General features: G+C 48.7%; 1 protein-coding gene across 4 annotated transcripts in view; it reads right to left on the reverse strand.

The window, feature by feature from the left end:
- GAS7 (growth arrest specific 7) overlaps positions 1-21995 on the reverse strand; it is a 75580-nt gene that overhangs the window by 35178 nt on the left and 18407 nt on the right. Inside the window, exons 1-2 of one of the 4 annotated variants that reach the window (XM_038157055.1) lie at positions 12624-12850; positions 9123-9243 (exon numbers count right to left, since the gene is read on the reverse strand). In XM_038157055.1, coding sequence (XP_038012983.1) covers positions 9123-9243; positions 12624-12656 — 154 coding nt within the window. In that variant the 5' untranslated portion in view covers positions 12657-12850. Of the gene's footprint in view, positions 1-9122; positions 9247-12623; positions 12851-21995 lie in introns of those variants that run through there. The other 3 variants (XM_038157054.1, XM_038157052.1, XM_038157053.1) reach the window with 3 other exon arrangements.

The raw sequence follows: 21995 nt of genomic DNA on the forward strand, positions 1-21995 counted from the left end.
AAGAAGTTTGTGGGTTTGATCCTTGTATGGGCCATTCACTAACGAGCTGGACTCGATGATCCTTGGGGGCCCCTTCCAACTCAGAATGTTCTGTGATTCTGTGAAAATCACCAGCTGCTCCTGGTAACTGCTCTCTGCTTTGCCTGCTGGCTGTTGTGGAGCTGCTGTGCAGTGCCTCATTCTTCCCCTCTGCCACACAGAGGGCCCAGACACATAACTTGAGGGCAGAAAATTCACACATGAAAGAGCAGTGCCCAGTGGTTAGCAGATTTGTGAATCCAATCCAAAACAGTGTCTTGACAAATTTTCCAAAATAAAATTACTTTGGAGCTAAGCACATTGAAAAATAAAGAAAAAACCCCAATGTTATAAAATGCATTAAATAGAAAAACATCTTTAATTAGATAGGAAATGAACACGAGTGTTTAACACCATTTTTTTGAGCATTAGGATGAAAAATAGTCCATTTCTGTGCAGGGATTATTCTGGCAGCTCAAGCAGGAACTAATCTGGATCAGGACTGCACTGCTGGAATGCCATCTACTGGAAGCAAGTACGTTTACCAAGGTAAAACTGTGACATTACAGATTTCTCTGCAGCTTAGTCATGATTAGAAGGGAGAGTGGGGATTAGAAGTGAGTGGGGGGATGACTTTTTTTACAGAGACACAGAGAAGGCTTGTTGAGAGATAATGCACTGTCTGATCCAGCAAAGGCACAGTTTTGTCTGGGAGTACCAGCACAATCCTGGTGCTTGGAAAATCAGAAGGCTACTTGTGACCCTGTGGTAAAACAGTGATCGTGGTTTTAGGAACAGATTCCACACTGACCCAGATTTTACATCCCACACAGTTTTCCCCAGAGGATGTTCCAGTCAAGCTCAAGCCCTGCACTCTGGGTGCAATTTAGCACTGGCAGACCAACACCAACAAGTTCTGTCCTCCCTGCTCAGCCACATGTTAATTAGACCATTCAGGCAGTGTGGGCAAGGAATAACCAACAGTTTCCTTGAGAGATGACCCAGCAGACGATTGCAGACAATTCTTGACTGTGAAGGAGGGCTGTGAACAAAAACAAGTGCTGCAGCCCTGGGAGATACCCAAGGCCAGGGCCAGGAGCCATCTGGTCTAGTGGAATGTGTCCCCTGCAGGGAGCTGGCACAAGGTCCCTTCCAATCCAAACCACTCCGTGGTTCTGTGGAATTGAGTTAGTGAACAGCCAGGCAGGAGAAAACCACTTGTTACAACTGAAATGATGAAGTAAAAGGAAAAACAGTTACAAGATCCAAGCTCCACCGGCCAACGGAACCAGAGAGGGTTTTCACAGAAGTGGTGAAACATTTCCTACCAGAGGAAAAGTGGAAACCTGTGGTGTTTGGGGGAGCAAGTTCACTCCTGTTTGGCAGAATGAGAAATGACATGATGTGTCAGAGAGCCACACACTCTGGGAATTGTGTTAGTCAAGAAACAGAGCTTCTGAGAATATCCTGAAGCAGACGATTTTTGTGATCACACTGTGACAGCTGAAGAATGAACTGTTGGTCCCTCTTCCATGACTTCAGTGGCACTCTAAGGTCAAAGGAGCTGCTTTCCAGTTTGAACATACATCATCAGCCAGGCGTCAGGGCTTTATGTACCAGCACAATCCCTCACGAATGTGCCTATATTCCTTTCATTTTAGTACCTCAGCATGGTGTCATGTGTAGTTCTATTTTTGGAGCTAAATGCTCCATAGTTTCAATGTCTAAACGATGAGAATGGGGCAGATCAAGCCAGTGGACCTCTGAATCTTACTGCACAGAAACCTCTCCTCGTCTTAAGGATCTGTAGCACCTGCCTTTGTCACCACACTACTGGTGCTAACTCACATCTTTATAAACAGGTTTGGAGTTTATTTTGGCTTTAACAGCAATAAATCTGTGATGCTGAGCAGCTCTAAACCCAGTTTCTGCCCTGAACAACGTGAAGCTGTGCAGGCCAAGGATGAAGGTGCACAGACAGGGATGAAGAACAGCAACAGAACATGTCCCCCCTTAATGCCACAAGAAGCAACCCCAAAAACTTCTTCCAAACTGGTCCTGAAAAAAAGCAGAACTAGAAGTCCCATCTGCAGAAGGATAGAACAGGCCTACACAGTTTCAGCTCCTCCTTTTTGGATACACTTTACTCTTGCCAATGGCAGGCAGGAGACACCTTGCAGACAGTTTGCAAACCCTCCATAACCTTTCTGTGCTTCTCCACAGCACCTCCACAGACTCTCAGCAAGCTTTGTGGCCTGTCCATGGCTCCCCAAAGGGTAAAGATTGGTTGGCCCTGTGACTCAGAGGGAGGGCAACCAGCCCTGCTTTGGACACAGGTTCTAAAGGTTTTCTTTAGCATCCCAAACCTCCCATCTGCCTGGAGCCACCACACTCTGAACCTCACGTCACCAGCCAGGAGCAGAGAACTGTCAGGGTGTCACACCTCATGTCCCCTTTCTGGCTAAGATCTTCCCCCCATTTGTGAGGAACTGGCAGAGTTTTCACAGCATTTCATTTCTTGATACTGTGTGTGGTAGAAAAAAGCCTAAAGGAATGGTCAAGGGAGAGTGGGGGTTTGGGGATGCAAGGAGGGAATGTCACTCCCGATGCCCTGAGACTGGTGCGAACCACTCAGAACTTCTGAAGTAGAAGGAGTGGGTGAATGAGAGTGCAATGAAAATATTTTCCCTTCTGTTCCACAGAGGCTGTGTAGCACAAGATTGTTCTAGATTTCATTGGAATGAGGAGATCTCATCTCTGCATCAGTTCACAGAAGTGATTCAGACCAGCCCTGACCTCCTGCAGACCAAAGGATGTGGACTCTCCTGAATCAACACAGCAGCTTCTCCATCTTTGTGCTCCCACATTTTGGTCCACTGAGCCCTGCAGTACTGAATCCTGCATGGGTCACCTGTACCAGTGTCACTTCAAAATGCCCAAACCACCAGCCCGTGCAGGAGCCTCTGAACTGCAACACAGTGACCTCACACTCCTCCACGGGCCTCCCAGGACTGTGGCCTTCACCTCCCTCCTTATACATAATAAAAAGGGACAAAAAAGCAGGCAGAACTGACCAACGCAAATCTCTCTGCACCTGCATCAAACATGAGAGTCAAGGACAGAAGTGCTGAAAGCAGAGAATCAGGCAGCCCATGAACTTGGTCAGCAGAAGTTGTGGTGTCAGAACTGAAATCCACTCCCATCCCACAGGCAGTTCAATAAAAGAGAGACTGAGGCTGCCAAACAGCTTTTGACCTCAGTCTTGAAAGACACACCATGGAGACAGGCACCATGCAGGAGTTCCTGAATTGTTGTGTCCATGTTGAATGGAGAGGTGCTTGTCACCACCTCCACAGCACGGGAAAAGCTGCTGACAAGAGCTCTCACTTGATCTTTCAAAATGATTACTGGGATATCTACCATGCCCCTCCTTTTGCAAACACCATGTGACAAAAGGGAGCCCTTCACTGCAGGCTTAGCAGTGATAATAATGCTATTTCCAGCATTTTCTGAGACATGCTTTGTTTTTTTCTGGGTTTTAGGCCACTTTACCAAGGCAGGTTCCTATAACCACCCTTTAGCTAGAGCATCCTGTATCAGAGGGAAATTGCCATTGAAAAATTTTAACTGTATGAGAAAAAAACATGTAATAAAAATGCTTGACATCTCTGTTGTCTCCACGGATGACTTACTCTTTGAGCTGCAGTTCATAAGTTTGGTTGGAGTAGGAGCTGATCATAGGTGGTGAATAAAATCCCTCAATTCAGAGACCTTTTAAGAAAATGACCTCTTTCAGCCACACATTTCAGGACTGCCCCAGAACTTATTGCTGCAGGTGGCATTTCACTAATGATGCTTGTGATGATAAGAATATATGGACTTTAATTAGGATCAAGATAACACAAAAGCAGAAGTTCTGCTTTCCAGGAGATAAAATGCTGTTTAGTAAATGGGAAGTACCTTACATAAAAGACAAGAAAAGGCTGGAAATAAGAACACACCACGTAAAGTTGGCCTCAGCTGTGAAAGCAAGGTGGCAGCAAGCCACCAACACTGGTGTCACAAGTACATAAGTCACCTTTAATATGATGGGCAAGGTAGCTGGAGTGCTATTGTTTGACTAATGCAAGAGGTATTGCAGCTGCAGCCCATCAGAGAATTTCTTCAGCATAATGAAATATTTTCTTGCTGAATCTACCACCCACACACAATTGAAAACCCCTCCTACAGACACTGAGTAACTCGTTAACCACGTAGTGGCTGTGCATTCCGGGCACTCTGGCTTGTGCTCTGCCATGGCAAGCAGGGATGGCTCTGGATGTTGCACAAGGCATTGCCAGGCACCCAGCTGTAATGTCACTGCTGCACACTCAGCCTTCCTGTGGCAAGGCCATGCCCAGAAAAGCTTGGGTGCACTGAAATTGTCTTGGGTTTCACTGTGCAGGTTGTATCCAGCCCAGAGGCTCTTACAGTGGTTTCAGGATTGAACCTGCTTCAAAGGATGATAAATGTGAACTGTTTATCTGGTGGGATATCAAGTGGAGACACACAAATGTGCTGTTTGTCACCTCTGCGCATCCATTTGTTCCAGGGTCACCCCAATTCCTTCATTAGTGATTTTCCTAACATTTTTCTTCCACATAAGAACACTGTCTCATATATATTCTATTTCTTTCTAGTTAACAACCAATTCCTTGTGTTTCTTTTCCTGTAAAGACAATGAAAATCAAACCACACAACAACACATGGTGGAAATACTGTTACAGTTAGATAAGATCACAAAATCAAAAAATAGTCTGAGTTGGAAGGGACCCAGAAGGATCATGGAGTCAGACTCTTAGGTGAATGGCCCATATGGGGATCAAAGCCACAACCCTGGCATTATTAGCACCCTGCTTTGACTAACTGAGCTCATCTCAGGGTCAAGATGTACAACAAAGGCAGATAATCCCAGTGTGGAAGGCCATTAACCACTGAAAACAATGGTGACAATAATAGCAATGCCTCACAAGAAGGGAGGCATCTGCTGTATTTTGAAGGCTCAGAAGAATCAAGATTTTACTTGACCCTAAAATCCCACTTCCCCTCCCCAGGAATGCGAGTGGATGCTTGTGTTACCACTTCTGAATAGTTCAAGCACTAAGAGCAAAAAAAAAAAAAACCCACTTTAACCCAAAAAAAGACTTCTGCACTGAGGCAGAGAAGATGCACCACCAGGCATGGTCAGAAGGACAAGCTGTTGAACAGACAGGTCACCCAACACCTTTCGTGTTTAGGAGGAGGGCACAGAACTACACACAGGGTTCGTCTGGGGAGCAGCACAGAGCTCCACCACACCAAATCTGTACAGCTTTAGCTTGCTGACCTTCCTCACAGGCTGTGTCCCCCCTTGCTCCCAGCCATGCACCCATCCCAACAGATCCTGTGGTGTGGAGCCCACCCTCTGCTGCTGCCTGGTGACATTCCTGCCTGATCCTGCCTTTTCCTGGAGAGCTCAGGGGCAGGACAGTCCACGGAGGGGCAGGACCTGCCCCAAAACACAGCGGGAAGATGTCACAGTCATATTTTCTGGAAAAATCCCTTCGCCCGGGATTCTGCTCCTGGGAAGCTGAGAAGCCTCAGAGAAAAAGGAAAACAATAATTATCTCATTTGCTTCTCCTGTGTTTTGCTGCTTTGGAATGTGTTTGGAGGTTGTTTACCCACAGGTGATTGTTTCATTGGTTTCATGTGAATTGTTTTGACTTATTGGGCAATCAGGGCCAAGCTGTGTCAGGACTCTGGAAGGAGTCATGAGTTTTTCATTATTATGTTTTTAGCCTTCTGTCTGTATCCTTTCTGTATTCTTTAGTATAGCTTAGTATAGTATTCTTTAATATAATATAGTATCATAAAATAATAAATTAGTCTTCTGAGCACATGGAGTCAGATTCATCTCTCCTTCCTTCCTCTGGGAACCCCACAAATACAACGGGAAGATTCAGCACAGCTGCAAATGAAAAGCACAAATGAAAAGTTCCTCTGAACTCATATTAAGATTCTTTGACTCAGATAAGCAGAAAAAGCAAACCAGGAGATGAGTGACAAGAGCCTGGTTAAACATGATGATTGTAAAAACTGGGGAAATACAAAGACACCAAATAAAGAACAACTTCCATTGAAGGCATTTGTCAGTTTCCACACTGATAAATATTTTTGTGTAGTTTAGGCTTTACAGACTGAAACAAACAGGCCTGACAGGGATTTCAGGAAGTCATACTGCCCCTGCTCTACCCCGGGGAAGGCCAACCATGAATTTTCATGGTTTTGCATAATCTGCTCCGGTGATACAGACTCCCAGGCAACTCTGTACTCCCACACTTCACTTCCAGCAGAGCTTGGAAAGTTAGCTGTCCTGGTTGCAATTGAAATGTGTTCTAGAGATGAAAATTGAAATTGAAATGGAAATCTTCTGGTGATGACAGGCATTGCAAACAGCTTATTCCAGAGTGGCATTTGATGCACTTTAAGCCTCCTTTCATGACCCTGCCCACATCTGTGCTTTCTAAGGGCAGACATCCCCAATCTCTCAGCATTTACCCACAGGCTATGTTTTCCACATCTTCCATCACTTTTGCTGCTCTCTTCTGGGCTTTATCCAGCTGACTCACATATTTCCTGAAGTGTAGAGTCCAAACAAGATAAAATATTCCAGCTGAGGCATTATAATTTCCTTGTAAAGTTGGAGGCTTACTTCATGCCTCACAGACAACAGTCCTATTTATACAATGGAAAATGCTGGCTGGTTTGTACTAGCACAACACTGCTGGCTCTCACTCAACTTCAGATCCTCCAGAGCCCCAATGTCTTCATCTGTAAACTGTTCCATTGCCTGTCTTTGCCACTTAATTATTTCTGGTGAAATCTCTGATCTTAAATGCATCTTTACTGAACGGCATCCTCCTATTCCAGAGTGATTGGGAATTCTGAGCCTGTTCTGTGCAGGAGAGAACACCGTGTTCCCTCCCAGCTCCAGTGAAAAGTTATTTTTTTGAATAAGTGCTCTCAATGTCAACATGCCATTCATCACTGGAAATACTGCCTAGAATGAATTCTCAGGCAGATCACTGCAGGATTCCCTTCAGCACAAACTCCCCCTGGACAAGGGACCTTTGATGACCATGCTCTGAGGATGAGCTGGCAAACAGTTTTGCAGCAGCTTATTGTCATTTAACTATGGCCCCTGCTTTGTTTTCCCTTTAGTCAGCTTTCAAACTGCCTTTGTTGCTTTTAAGACCTGCTTTCCCATCAATGAAATGCCTTCCTTCACACAGGTCCCCTTCCCACAGACCCTGCCTGGACGCTGGGTAAATGTTTAGCCACAGTCCCACCCCATGAGAAGGCTCATACCTCCCTTCCCCAGAGCCTTTCCATGATGGAAGTGCTTCACTGGGTTTAGGATTAGTCTGGTGACGAGATTCTCATCTAAACAGAACTTGAAGAAGTGATTCCTAAAGCAAGGCTCAGAACACAGAAACCCCACTTCCACCCTCTCTGACACGCTGTTATTCTGAGAAGCACACAGCACTGTAATGGTTGAGAGCACAACCACAGGTGGGCTGGGCATTCTCCTGAGAAAGACTGGTTGGGAGCGACCTCTGGAAGTGTTCAGCCCAGCTACTCTGAGCAGGATCACTGCTAACAACAGATCAGCCACGGCTCTGTCCAGCCAGTTTCTGAGATTTTCCAAGGACGGAGATTCCCCCGCCCCCCTGGTCAGCCTGTGCCAAAGTTATCCTCCCTTCCTAGAGGAATCAGAAATCTCCTGATTTCTGGCCTGAGCTCCCAAGCAGGATATGGCAATTGGCCCTTGTTTTATCACTTGTAACTTTTGTGAGGGAAGTACAAAACTGCCTGACATGATGGAGAATTTAGTCCCAGTCCCCCACCTTTCTGAGGCAGGGTCCCTCTGACAGGAGCTCTTTATCACAAGAGAAACGGGCTCTGCCTCTTACTGGTTTTACCTGGCCTAAGCCCAGTGACCCCATCCCAGTGATGGCTCAGAACTGACTATAATCACCTCCTGGCCTGCATTTGTACTGCGCTGGGGATGGGGTATCTAACTCCTGCTGATCTCCCCAGCTGTGCAGGGGATGCTGCCCACCAGCCAGAGCAAACTGTGCTTGGAAATGGAGGCAGGGTTAAATGGAAATGAACTTTCTGGAGGGAGACTCCTGTAAGATGTGAGTGCATCAAACTCCAGTAAATAATGACTTGGCAAAGTTCTGGGCCAAAAGCTTCTGAAATCAAACATATCAGACAGAACAGACCATGAAGTGCCCACTGTTCTTCTTTGTAGAGATAAAGGAATGCCAGAGGTCACTCCTGATGGCTGCAACTTCCCTGTGAACAAGATTAGCTCCCTTCATGTCACTCTGGCATTCTCTTTGCTACAGAAATGTGGATTTGCTTGTCACAAGACCCTGTTTTGCAATGCTGCTGTGAGCTCACGATGAGAAGAGCAGGTCGACACAGAGTCTCGGGTAACCTGGAGGTGGTACAAGTTTGACAGGTCTTGAGCAGGTGATAAGATCATGAGTTAAGTCTGCTTCTCAACATGACAGGGAATAGAAGACGCAAATACAGCCTGGAAGCTTTGTCTGTGTTGTCCCATTACATGTGTTTGTCTTCCCTTGTCTCCATGAGTCTGACCAGTTCATTGTTTCTGTTTTCCTCAAAGGTGCTTTAGTGATATCTGATGTTCTATCAAACTACTTTACATGTATGTATATATATAACATAAATATCTCCAGGCAAAGGAAATAGGGAATGGGGTAAAAATTGTATCTTTAACAGTGTTTCCTATTCTAAAACATTTATGACAGGGGCATTTTTACTTTACATTCCCAGTCTTTTGTCAGTGTTTCAGATGTCTTCTGATAATCAGAATTAAGATGACAGAGGATCATAATCTTCTTGTATTTTCTTTCAGGTATGGTGTCAGGATCATATTAATGACTCTGGCTCTGCAGCTACTTTTGTTACCCAAATCAACCATCAAGATGATTTCCTGAAACAGATCTGTGCTGGTATGGTGAAACATGTACTGGAAACCACCCCCACTTACCATTTGTGAAGGTGTTCACGTAGTACCTGCGACCCTGGGGGGACATGTAGCTCTGCCAGCCAGGGGGAAGGTGGCCGTTCAAGGCGTCTTCTCCTGGCTGAGGAGTTGCCTTTCGGGGTTTCTGCTGAGAAAAGAAAACAAAAAACCAACCCATTAAGTCAGTATCTAGGTAATGTAAAGTCTAACCAGATACACAGCTGGAAGGAAATGATGTGGTTTGGCAATCTACAGATTCTAATATACCCAAAGAATTTCAGTCCATTTCTCCCTTCATCTGTGCTAGCTTCATCCAGAACAGGAAGCAGCATTGCCCTGGAGAAATCACCCTTTGGGACAGAAATGAACCCCTCTGTTTTAATGTCCCAAGAGCACGTGGAGCTGTCCAAGAAAATGACTCTGACTTTCTGCAAAGCATGAAATGATCAAGTGTCTGAGAAAGAGAGGCAGGGATCTGGCCCTCCTTCACCTTCCCATGGATATACCATGAGTCAAAGCACTGATCATGGAGGCGCTGTCACAATTTATTTTACAGGGGCACCATCACGTGAACCACAAAACCAGACCCTCTCCCAGAAAACTCCACTGGATGGCACAGAGTACTGCAACAAATCCTGGCACAGCTCCTCCACCATGGGATTATTGGTCCCCTGGTACTGTTTGCAAAAGCACACTGAAGAAAAGTAAACTCTGCAGTGTGGGAGTGTACCAGCTCCGGAAGGATACGGCAGCAGGCTGGTTCCTTCATATTCCCTTCATGGATATCTGGCCTTGAAAACAACAAAGATACACCAGGCTATCTCTGCTGTGCATGAAAACCTCACAAAGAGGAGTCTGGGGTAATCCAGCCCTGGGTTCTGTTTCAGAAGATCCAGATTTCACACTTTTTTGCTGCATGCTTGTCATTTCTGTACCCAACACCTTCTTTCTCTTCAAGAACTGAAGTCCCTCCATTACCACTACTCCTACTCCTTAATTTGATCCTGCAGTGATTCCATGTGCCAAGCAGGTCACCATTAATCTCAGATCACTTTAGGGGCCCATGGTGTTCCTCCACTTTGTACAGTCAGCACCAGAGCCCTGCAAGGACAGATATCAGCAGTTTGCTTCAGGGAAGCTCTGAATTGCCCCAACATCCTTTCAGCCACATTTTCAGTGTGCTTCATGTGTCTCTGCTGGACTGCAGGAAAAGCAGAGGCCTTTCACAGGTGAGTGCCATGGCTGTATTCTTAGACAAAGGCTATGCCAAGAGACAGATGGGGATGGTATACAGTAAACACCAGCAAATGTTGGATGGAAACAGTACAAAAAGCAAAGCTAACCCAGTGTTTCAGCTGTAGTCCCTGCCAAAATGTGCATCACTTCAAAAAGCATGCAAGCATTATGTTTTGCAGTTGCTAATTCTGTTTTTTGGTTACTAATATTACCTTTGCCTCTGATTTTGCCCATCAAGAAGTGCTGTGAGCACAGCAGTCTCTATCAATGACAGTCAAGAGGGAATCTCAGCATTGCCAAATGCTGAAGTTCTTGCAAACAATGGGGAAACAGTTTGCTTTTATGTGCATGCATTGTGGTTTAACTCCAGCCAGCAACTCAGCACTACACAGCCACCCACTCCCTGCCTCCCACCCCTGGGATAGGGAGGAGCATCAGAAAAAAAAGTAAAATTTGTGAGAGAAGAACAGTTTAATCATTGAAATAAAGTAAAAGATAATGATAATAATAACGATAATGATGATAATAACAAAGAAACAGAAGGAAACAAAAAGAGAGAGGAATAAAATCCAAGAAAGACAAGTGATGCACAGTACAATTGAACACCCATACCCAGCCCTTCCCTGAGCAGCATTCAGCCCCTCCTGGCCAACTCCCCCAGTTTATGCCATTCTGTGGTGTGGAATATCCTGCTGGACAGTGTGGTCAGCTGTCCTGGCCTTGCTCCCTCCTGGCTCCTTCTGCAGCTCCCTGCTGGCACAGCACAGGACACTGATGAGCCCTTCAGAATTGCTGAGCACCAACTAAAACAGCAGGGTGTTATCAACATTATTCTCGTACTGAATCCAAACTCAGCACTGTGCCAGCTGCTAGGAAGAAAACTAACTGTACCTCAGCTGAAACCAAGACAGCATGGAGTGTGTGTGGATCTCTCCCCTTTGTTTTAGACAGGAATTTGACCCAGCTCACTGTTAGGCAAGGCTCATCCCCCCATGGAGGCTGCAGAGGAAGATCCCCTGAATGCAAGGAGCAGTGCTGTGTCAGAGCCCCTAAGTGGTTCAGTGCAATCCCCTCCCAACAACACTTGGACTACAACTCCTGGAGCAGCTTTAGGGGAAAGAGGAACTGAAAATGCCATAGGGGAGGAAGAGAAGAAGAAGATACAAAGCTTGACTTCATACAGGTTTCCTCACAGAATCACCAACTGGTTTGGATTGACTTAAAGATCATCTCATTCATCCCTCCTGCCATGGGTAGGGACACCTTCCACTATCCAAAGCTCCAAGCCCTGTCCAACCTGGTCTGGGACACTTCCAGGGATCCAGGGCAGCCACAACTTCTCTGGGCAGCCTCTGCCAGGGCCTTACCACCCCCACAGTAAAGAATTTCTTCTTAATGTTTTAATCTCAACCTACTCTCTCTCAGTTTGAAGCCATTCCCCCTGGCCACATCACTACAAGCCCTATTCTCCTGGGTTGGAACCCAGGATGGTCTGGCACAGATAGTGTGGGATGATCTGGGATAGATACACGTGAGCCTGGGCATTATAATGCACCACAGATTAGGTTCATAGTTCAGGCACACTCAGCAAGCCATCCTTTCAGAAATGAGAGTGCCAGAGAGGCCATCGTGGGTAGCACATCATCCCTTTTCTGCCAAAATGGGAGATCTGAGGAAAAGGAGATATTTTCTTGCTCTAGTTTTCTCAGCAGACACAACCCTGCTCCAGCCAGGCCATGTGCAATCCCTTCTTTCATCAGCACAGATAAACCAGGACCATCTTTGCACACCTCTGTGGGAGAAGTTTTGGTTACTGTGGCATGTGATGACAGGCAATCCTGCTGCTGGGACACAGCAAGGAAAAGGCCATGGGACTGCACAGGCAACTGGCAGTGTTCTAAGAGGCCAGCTCCACATCTGGCACAGCTCCACATCTGGCACAGCAGCCACAGACAGGCTTCAGAGCTCTCCCAAAGGCAGCTCCCACCAGGGCACCCCTGCTCCCAGCCACATGGAACAAGTGCTTAGAGGAACCCATGTGTAGATGCACCTCTTCCTTAGATCAGCAAGACTGGACTGTCACTTTGATTTCTTGTTCCTGTTTTAGGGGAAATATTGCCAGGATAATTTCTGAGAACAGTAAATCACAACAGAGGATGTCGGCATGGAGAGGAGAGGTGTCAGCAGGGAGCATTGCAAGCCAGCAAAGAGAGAGCAGGGACTGGAAGCTGAAGAAAAGCTCAGCTTGAAAACAATCTGCCAATCATGAGGATAAGTATCAAGGCTTACCAGGGGGCTGTGCACATCTTGGGGTTCTTCCATCAAGATTAAGTGCCTCTTTCTAGAAGTTCTGCTGTATTCCAATGAAGAGAAAAAGCCAGGAGCCTGACACCCCTGCCCCAGCTCAGGCTGGGTGGGCTTGCAGTCCCTTCTGCTTTCTAAACCTTCCAACTCCCACAGAGCCTTTGAGCTCAGAAATGTTCAGGCCACTCCCCTCGCTGTCACTGCTGGAAGTGTCACCAGCTGCTGTCACCACGGTGGTGGACAGGCAAATCTGGACCCAGAAAGGATGTCTGCAACACACGCTCGAGGAAACAGGAAACCTGAACAATGTGAGCAGAGAACGTGTGACCCCAGTGAAATCCTCCTCCATCTGTACTGGATGGCTGGAAAAGGGATCAAAGTGTCTCACAAAACATTAAAATCCAACAGCGCAAGCACTTCTCTCCCACGAGATTTCCTAGGATCAGAATTCTGTGTAGCAGGGGAACACTGAAGAGCAGCCACCCAACAGATCTGGTTCTACATGACAAGGGATGGTTTTTGTCTGCTGCCTGCAGAAACACAGGGATGGAATTCTCCTGATAAACGCACAGCAGAGAGGAAACAGAAATGAGCAGCAAATGCAGAAAGGGCACTGGTGCTCTTCAGCACCAAAGAGAGATGAGAGAGAGAGATAGCAAAGGCAAGCACGTGGAATAACAACAGATCTGTGGGTTTAACTCCCCTAATCCAGGAGAGCAGCACTGACAAGAGGCAGAAGGATTTGCTGTTTAGCTCAGAGCACACAAACCTGACCATGCTCTGTGCTTCTTCCCCTACATCCATGGGCACTGGGCCAGGGATGCCAAGAAGAGGATAACCTGTGTGGGCCAGGGAGCCACCCCAGAGGACCACAACCCTGACCAGGAAATACTGTTTCATCTGTGTGCTGCTACACACTGATGGTCTACAAGCATGTCTGAAGAGAAGGACGACGGGGTCAGACATCCTGGATGCTTCAGGTGGAGAAGAGCAGCAGCCTGGGGCTGCCTGACAGAGCTCTGACACTTTCTGTCTGGCTGGGCCAGCTCAGAACAGGGCAGCAGGGAGGGGGTGAGTGCCTCCCCCACCCCACCTCTTCTGATTTTCTGACTGTTCTCTTTTTCTTTTCTTTCTTGGTGTTCTTGATCAAGTTAGCAGCAGCACAACTCATTCTGTTCCTTTAGAAAAGCCCTTGGCATTGTGATTCTGTTCCAGTGGTGGAAAAAAGCCAAAGAGAGTTTTGTGCAGCAAAGTGGGGAAACAGGGAGTAACACACATCAGCTCAATCCATGATGACTTGACCCTGAGGCAAGTTCTGCCTTGCTCAATAGAGGAAAATGACTTCCCATTTTCAAACTGCAGGAAATCCCCATTCTCCTTCAAAGAGGGATCCTAGGGAGGAAACATCTGTGTGTTGACAAGCCTGAGCTCCCTGAAGATGTATGGGCTTGCACAGTGCTCCAGCACAGCTCAGACCAGGGGCAATTCCCAACACACAACCCCAGGGAAAGGAAAGCAAAACAATCCCAAACCCACAAGTTCAGGCCTTGAGCAACCTGATCTAACTCTGAACAAGGGGCTGGACCAGAGACCTTCAAAAGTCCATTCCCATTTAAATTCTTCTGTGATTTTATGATCCTATTTCAGCAGAGCAGGCAGCCTTGGAGCAAATGAAGAGGAGCCTCTGGCTGTGGGACAGGGCTGGAGGGCAGCATCAGCACCCTCACCTGCTGCTGCCACCTGTCCAGGCACACTTGCAGACCCAGCAGCACAAGCAAAGGCCACAGTGCCCAAACCCAAACAAGCAGCTGCCCTGCAGTGCTGGAGGATCACAGAAAGATGGGCAAACTACGGAGGGGAAACTCCCTGCAAGGAGCAATGCAAGGACACAGCATGAACCTGCCCCAGAACAGCCTCTGTGCTGTGGGGAACAGCTTGCTCTGCACTGACAACACTGAGCTTATCTTTCTGTCTAACTGCAGTTTGTGTGGCCACTGAGCCTTGAAAAGGTGTGTGTCAGTCCTGGTGCAGAAAAGGCAGAACCTCAAAATCACAGAATGGTTTGGGCTGGAAAGGACCTCAAAGCTCACCTCATTCCAACCCCCATGCCATGGGCAGGGACACCTCCCACTATCCCAGGCTGCTCCAAGCCCTGTCCAACCCAGCCTTGGACACTTCCAGGGACGGGGCAGCCACAGCTTCTCTAGGCAACCTGTGCCAGGGCTTGTCCACCCTCAGAGAGAAGAATTTCTTCCTAAAGCTCATCAAAACCTGCTCTCTGTCACTCCAAAGTCCCTCTCTAGCTGTCCTGGAGCCCCTTTAGGTATAGGAGGGTGCTGTATAGTGTAAAGAAGAGGGGTCTGTATTTTTCTTCAGCTGATGCCTGTAGCAGCCTGTGCCCTGGCTCAGGAGAAGGCCTGGGGCACCCACAGAGCCCTCAGCCCTACCCACAGCCTCTCTCTGCCTCGTACTTTGAGTCATTCTGTATTTTGTTCATTTTTATGCAATCTTTCTTGCTCAACATTTGGTTTCCATGGAGTCACATACACTGTGTGAAACAGACTTATATATAGAAAGTGGAACGGGTCATATGATCTGTCCTGGTTGTCGTGGCAACCAGCACAGCTCCCCTCGGGCTGAATAGGATGGCACATTCTGCTGGGGACAAGTCACCCTCCCTGGGTGGCCCTGCCCGTGCCCCTGCCCTGCTGTGCCATTCCTCTGCTCTGGGCACCAGCCTCCTGTGCCACCAGCCCTCGTGCCCCCAGAGGCCAGTCCCCTTCCTGGGCTGAGTCAGAGCATCTCAGAGTGCTGAGGTTGAAGCTGTGTGCTGAACCGTGCCCAGCACATGCCCACATTCCACTTTTGCTGGGCAGCTCTCATTTGTTCCCATTTTAAAAAATCTCCTTGTGCTAATAAGTTTCCCCTGTGCCGTGCCACTCTGCTTCACTCCTCCTTCTTCCTAAAGAACTCCTGCAGCTCTGTGCAGCTGCTGTTTCTCTGGATGCCATCTCTGTTTCCCTGGATGCCATCTCTGTTTCCTTGGATGCCACCTCTGCCGCCTTCCCAGCAGCTGATGGTGGCTGTGACCAGGAGGAACGGGTGGCCAGCTCTCTCATATCTCGGCACTCCTCTCTGCCTGGTTTGGCTCTGGAACATAGCGTGCATGCTTCCCACCAGCTCTGCCTGGTCTCCAGCCAGACCCACAGCTGCCAAAAGCCTCCCTTCTCACCCACCCAGGTCCCTGGCTGTGGCACGGGCATGTGCCCAGGACCTTGCTGTAATCTAATGTACATGAAAAGCACTGTGTTGGCAGAGAATGAGCTTCTGGGAGTAGGATATTTTTCTCCATCAGTACCATAAATGAGGGAGAAACAAGCTGTTTCTGAAGGTACGTGACCCAGGGAGATGGAGTGGGTGATGTTTTCTGCCTCAGTGCTGTGTGAGACCAAAATGTGTGGGAAGAGAAACGCTCTGACCTGTGAATCCCATCCTGACCCCTTCAAAATAGGGGCTGTCAAACCAGAAGTGAAAAATCTGAGTAACTCCAGTGCAGCTCAGCCCTCTCCCTTCCTTCCCAACATGTGCCTGGTGCACAGAGCCATGTGCCAGACTGGGAGAAGTCGCAGCAGGGAGCTGCAGCTGAGCCTGGCCCCCGTGGTGGGTGACGTGGGACTCCTGGCACCAGGTCTGCTTCAGATCCTGCCACAGACGATGCTCACTCCCTGGCAAAGCAGCAGCTCAGGGAGAGCCTGGCTATAGCAATCAGTGGGTTTTGCCTGAGGAGGGAAGCTAGGCAGGTGTAGGAAGTAGGAAGCATAAGAAAGATGGCAGGATTGAGATTCAGTGAGGAGAAAGAGCATTGGGCCCTGATTTGAAGAGGGTGGTTAGCTAAATACAATAAAAAGCCTTTGATAGCAGGGATTTTGGGAAGTGGTAAGTGAGCAGGAGGGTGAGAGCAGCCTGCAAAGGACAGCCCAGCTGTCAGCCTTCTCTGCCTCTTGCTCTGCCCGAGCTCTGCTCCCTTTCCTGCGCACCTTTCTCTGGGTGCTCTCAGGGTGTGACAGCATTCAGCACTTTGTGACAAGGGTGCAGAGATATGGCACTGAAACAACAACTAAGAAGGGGGAAATCAAGCACAACCCTCTCACCAGGTGCCAAGGAGCATGGACAGGCAGATGGGAGTAGTGTCTGTTCTGAGAAAGCCCATCCAGAACACAGTAACCACAATGCACCCACAAGGAGCTCAGGAATCACCCCCAGGAAAACACACAATTGTTTTTCCCTTCTGTGCTAACAGACAAGTCACTTAATGGACAAATCTGTCCAATTCCCTTTGAGCATCCCCTCTCCTGTATCCAGCTGAGCCATGCAGGGACAGGAGATGGCCAGACTGACACTGGACAGCAAAAAAGCTGTGGCCACATCGGGCAGCCACAAGGATGCAGCTTCTACAGCACGGCCTTGGAAAGCCAATGAGGGGTCCTGTAGACAGACTGCTGCAATATTAGGAAAAATTTCTTCACCAAAAGGGTGGTCAGGCATTAGGAGAGGTTGTCAAGGCAAGTTGTAGAATCACTGTCCCAGGAAGTGCTCAGACAATGAGCACTCGTGTGCTCAGGTTTTCGGGGACATGGTTCAGTGCTGGGTTAATGGCTGGACTTGATGATCTCAGAGGACTTTTCCATCCTTAGGGAATCTGTGATTCTGTGAAGGGCCCAGCTCCACACCCAACAGAGCAGAGAGGAACGGGAACAGAACACAGAGGGACAATGATGGGAGCTGAGATAACCTTATCTCACAAACACAGCACTCTGTGCGGTCACCCTTGTGGTGAGAGCCATCAGGCCCTTGGTCTGGGGTCAAAATAATCACAGTGAGTCACAGGAAAGGTTCTCTAGACCACTGAGGGACAGAGGGATGCAGGGAAAGAGGTATTATACAAGATAAGGGATGATTAGGGGTAGGTGGTTAGAGGAAGAAACAAAGATGGGGAAGGGATGAAACCAGTGAAAGGTAAGAGGGTTCAAGGAACCGGTTAAATAGGCAGCTGGTGATGACATCTGTCTGTCCATGCCCTGACTGGTGACTGCAGTCTGTCCTGTCTAAGAAACAGGTACTGAAAAGGGGCAGATCTTGGCATCAACACGTGGCCTTGGACACCCCTGTGGGAGTCAGCACATGAACCACCCAGAAGTGAAAAGTCCATTGAAAGAATGCCAGGAAGGACTGGGCTGACACCTCTCACCCATTCCCAAGCATATCTGTGACCAGCTGCCTCCCTGAAACATGGAGCAAACCCTCCCAGTTTCCCTGCAGGAGTCAAGGACTTTTTCTGAATTAGCTGTAGTCTTTTTCCTTCTCCCCCAAAAGAAATACGGGATTTAGCACTCTCCCATTCCTCTGTTCTCCTTTCAGCACCAAGGTTTCTTGCTGTTCAGAGAGTTAACATTTGGAATCTCATTTGCTAACTGGCAGAGTGGGTATAGGCTCTGGAGGTCTAAGCATGGTTCATCTGCCAGGACACAGCCAGCACACTGAGTGCCCTGCTCTGCTACTCTTCTGTCATCAGAAAATGAAGCCATGCTGTCTCCCTACCACAATGTCTCAAAAGAACAGGATGTGGCCAGCTGGGACAAAGCTGATTTCTCAAGAGATCCAGAGCTGCCATGAGCACAGTTTAATGTTTCCATGCAAAAGCTCTGCATGCTGCTGTGTAAAACTCAGCCCACTCCAGTGTGATGAGTTTGACATGAGTCACAGCCCCATCCCCTCAGAGGGAATGGAGAGCCAGAGCCCTGCCACAGGCTGTCAGGAGCTGGCTCTGCTGGACACTAAGGCTTCCCCAAGCAGGAGTTACCACACCATGGCTTAGTAGGGTAGGCATGGGCAGAAGAAGGTGAAAGAGTGGGGGTGAGGCAAATGCCAGCCCTCCAAGAGCCCTGGGCTGGATGTGTGCTGTGCCAGGGCAGCCCAGGAGCAGGCAGGAGCCCTCCTCCCTTCTGTGGAACCCCCAGTGCTCCAGGGGGAGCTGAGCTGGGATTCGCAGGCTGTGCAAGAAGTGGGGAATGCCTGGAGCCCCTGGCAAGGGCCTGGGAATGGGCACTGAGGACAGTGACCCTTCCCCTGACCAAGGGCTCAGGGCCCTGCGGGGCTGAGCAGGGGGTGTTTGGTCACCCAGGGACTCTGTAGGAGCCAGAGAACAGCAGCAGACCCAGGATAACCCCTGCAATGGGTATGTGGATTGTAAGGCTGCAAAAGCCCAGGGATTCCTTGACTCGAGGTCTCTCCCCAGGGCTGTTTCTAGCACTGTACCACTCAATCATTACCTTATTTTCTTCCCAAAATTGGATCCCTGAGACTCTGCTATGGAAAACCTGGAGCAGAGAAGGTTTTTTACAAGCCTTCTCAGGAGGGATGTGCCACTCTGTCTCTGACACCAGCATCTGGAATGAGGCAGAGCACCAGGGCCAAGCACTCTGAAGGGCTGTGTTGTTCTGGGCATCCGGGGACAACAGGGCCATTGTTGAGCAAACCTTGTACTGTCAGAGTCACCCCCAGAAGCACAGCGAGTCACAAGCCCAGACCAAGCCAGCTGCAGCACTGCTGCTTGTCTCCAGTTTGAAATGACCCGCTGTGGGGACAAATCCCTCCCTGAGTGACTGCAGAGCGTGGCACGCCAGCTAGATGGGCAGAGGCAGCCAGGGAGCTGGGGGCATGCTGCCTGCTCCAGGTGCTCTGCCCTGGAAGGGTGACTGGAAGCAGTTAAAAAAATAAACTTCCCACAGACTTGAATTTGCTGTCTGATCCCTCTCCCTGGGCTGTGCCATGAAAAAGGGGGGTTGAAAAGTCATCCTGAGCAGGCTTGAGGGCAAACAAAGAGCTGGGCAGCATGGCTGCCTTCTGGAATCCTTGTGCCTGTGAGTGCAGCTGGGCTTGGAGGAATGGAACATCTGGGAATAAAGCCAAATGTTTTAATGTGGGGCCTCCAGCCTGTGCACCGCAGGAAGCTCAGCCCGGCTGAGAGCTCTCTCTACCTGTGCTGCAATCCTCCTGCAGCATCCTCTGCAACTCCAGCAGCTGGATGCAATTCCAAACAATGCAATTCCAGCATCCTCTCTCCCAGCTGGGCCAGGGCATCCCTTCATGTGCTTCATTTCTCACACATCACTAGGGTTTAACAAACCACATTCTACTGCTGGGTTCTGCAGTTTCCCAGACACAATAAAATCACTTGATAACAACTAATAATTAGTGTCCTTTCAGGACGGAAGGGATTCTCCCTTAAAATAGAGAGACTCCCTCCCACATGCACACACAAGTATGCAGAGCAGAGCTAAGGCACAGCTACCTCAAACCTTGCTGCAGTCATCTGCCCAAAACATGCATTTACAGAAACATTTTGCAGCAAGTAATGTATCTATAAGTTAGAAAAGCAAGCAAAAGCATCATAGATCTATTCAGATCTCCAGAGAAGTTAATAAAAGGACATTCTGTGAGTGTCCAAAGGATAATCCCAGTTAGTTGTCTGTATTTGTCATAGAATCACAGAATGCTTCGGGTTGGAAGGGACATCAAAGCTCATCCAACTCACTGCCATGGGCAGGGACACCTTCCATCAGACCAGACTGCTCCAAGCCCTGCCCAACCTGGCCTTGGACACTTCCAGGAACAGGGCATTCATTTATTTAACTACTTTTAAAAAGCCTTTTACTAATCTTCTCTCTTTTAGGAAGAATGTTGGACAAGGTGCCTGAGAACCTTATGTTTAATGATCTGCATTTCTGATAATTTTATTATGAGTACTATCTAAAAACCCATGAAATTAAAACAAAATTACAATAGTTAGCTCAGATTCTGTTCCTGGCCCCAGGCCTTAAGCAATCTTTTGGCATATTATAGCTACACTTTCCTCCACTTTAAAATGAAATTTGCTTCCTCCTGTTGCTGCGGTTGGGCAGATCCCTGCCTTACTACTTTTTCAAGCAGCAACCTTTTCCTTACAAACACCCTCAATTCTTCTTGAATGGTGTTTCCCCGCAGAGGAAATCTGTTCCCTGGATTAAATGGCCCTCCACGACCAAAACTTTGGGAACCTCAGATGCAGAGAAAGCAGCGAAATGGCCAAGACACAAAGTGCTGCCAGATGCACATTCCTGCAGCCTCCCTTGTAATCTCTCTCAGGCGTGGGGAATGTGGCTGTTGTGCCTGTAACCCCGCAGCACAGCGCACTCACACAGACACACCACCTCTATTTTTTCATTTCTGCTGCTCCTACAAATCTTAATGAACGAGCAAACAAACAATCAACAAAATAAGGCACGGGAGGGAGGCCACTGTGGCCCCTTGGCACGCCTGAACGAGGCTGCAGGAGCCCCTGCACGGAGCCACAGCTCGCCCTGCTTGCTGCTGTGGCCAGACAGACAGACAGACAGACAGACAGAAAAGCAGCCAGGCAGACAAACAGGCAGATGGACAGGCAGCTCTGAGAGCAGGGCCAGTCCTGCTGGCAGGACTGGGTGGCACAGGAAGGCCAAGGGACTCTGGGGGCAGTGCAGAATGCCTGGTGCCCCTCGCAGCTGGGACACAGGCTCCTGCCAGGCTCAGCAGGCAGGGAGAGCCCCACTGACTCCAATCCCTGCATCTGCAGCACTTCCAGGGGCCCCTTCTCTGAGCATGCCAATGTGGGGCTGCCTCTGTACCCGGACAGAAGACTGAGATGTCCCTCAGGAAAATCCTCCTTCTCCACCAGGCTCAGCGACTCTGGGGGTTGCTCAGGCAGGATCACAGGTATTTCTGGCTGCCTGCCTCAATCCTGTCCCACAGCAAGGTGTGGACAGCCACATCAGAGCCCTTTGCTGGGCTGAGATCAAGGCCAGCCTGTGTGTGGCATCCAGGCAAAGCAGCAGCCTGAAGAAGCCCCTGGTGGGCAGAGCAGCAGAGGGTCTCCAGTGCTCTGCAGGAGCTGACTGCTCCCCTCTTCCCTGTGCTCCTGGAAAGAGCTGAGCTGGTTCTCATCGATCCATCAGCTCTCTGCAGCTGCTGTCCCCTCTCCAGCACTCCTGCACAGTGGCTCTGCTCCTTCTGGCCTTCCTGATTTGGAGGGGGACACAAGCAGAGGACACCTGTGTGTTTCTCCCACATGCAACCTTCCCAGGACTTTAATGTGAGCAGCCATTTCACCAGACCAGAGAGTCCACTGTGAACTGAATACCTCTTATCTCTGGCTGAAATTAAAGGGTTTGTTCACATTTACCTTCTCATTAGTGGGCTACCTCTGAGGTAAAAAACCTGTTTCTTGTCCTCACAGCTGCTGCTCCTGGCCCTCTACACACTGAAGGGCGCTCAGATGTCCTT

Source organism: Motacilla alba, chromosome 18 (assembly GCF_015832195.1).
Source record: "Motacilla alba alba isolate MOTALB_02 chromosome 18, Motacilla_alba_V1.0_pri, whole genome shotgun sequence".
NCBI classification, from domain to species: Eukaryota; Metazoa; Chordata; class Aves; order Passeriformes; family Motacillidae; genus Motacilla; species Motacilla alba.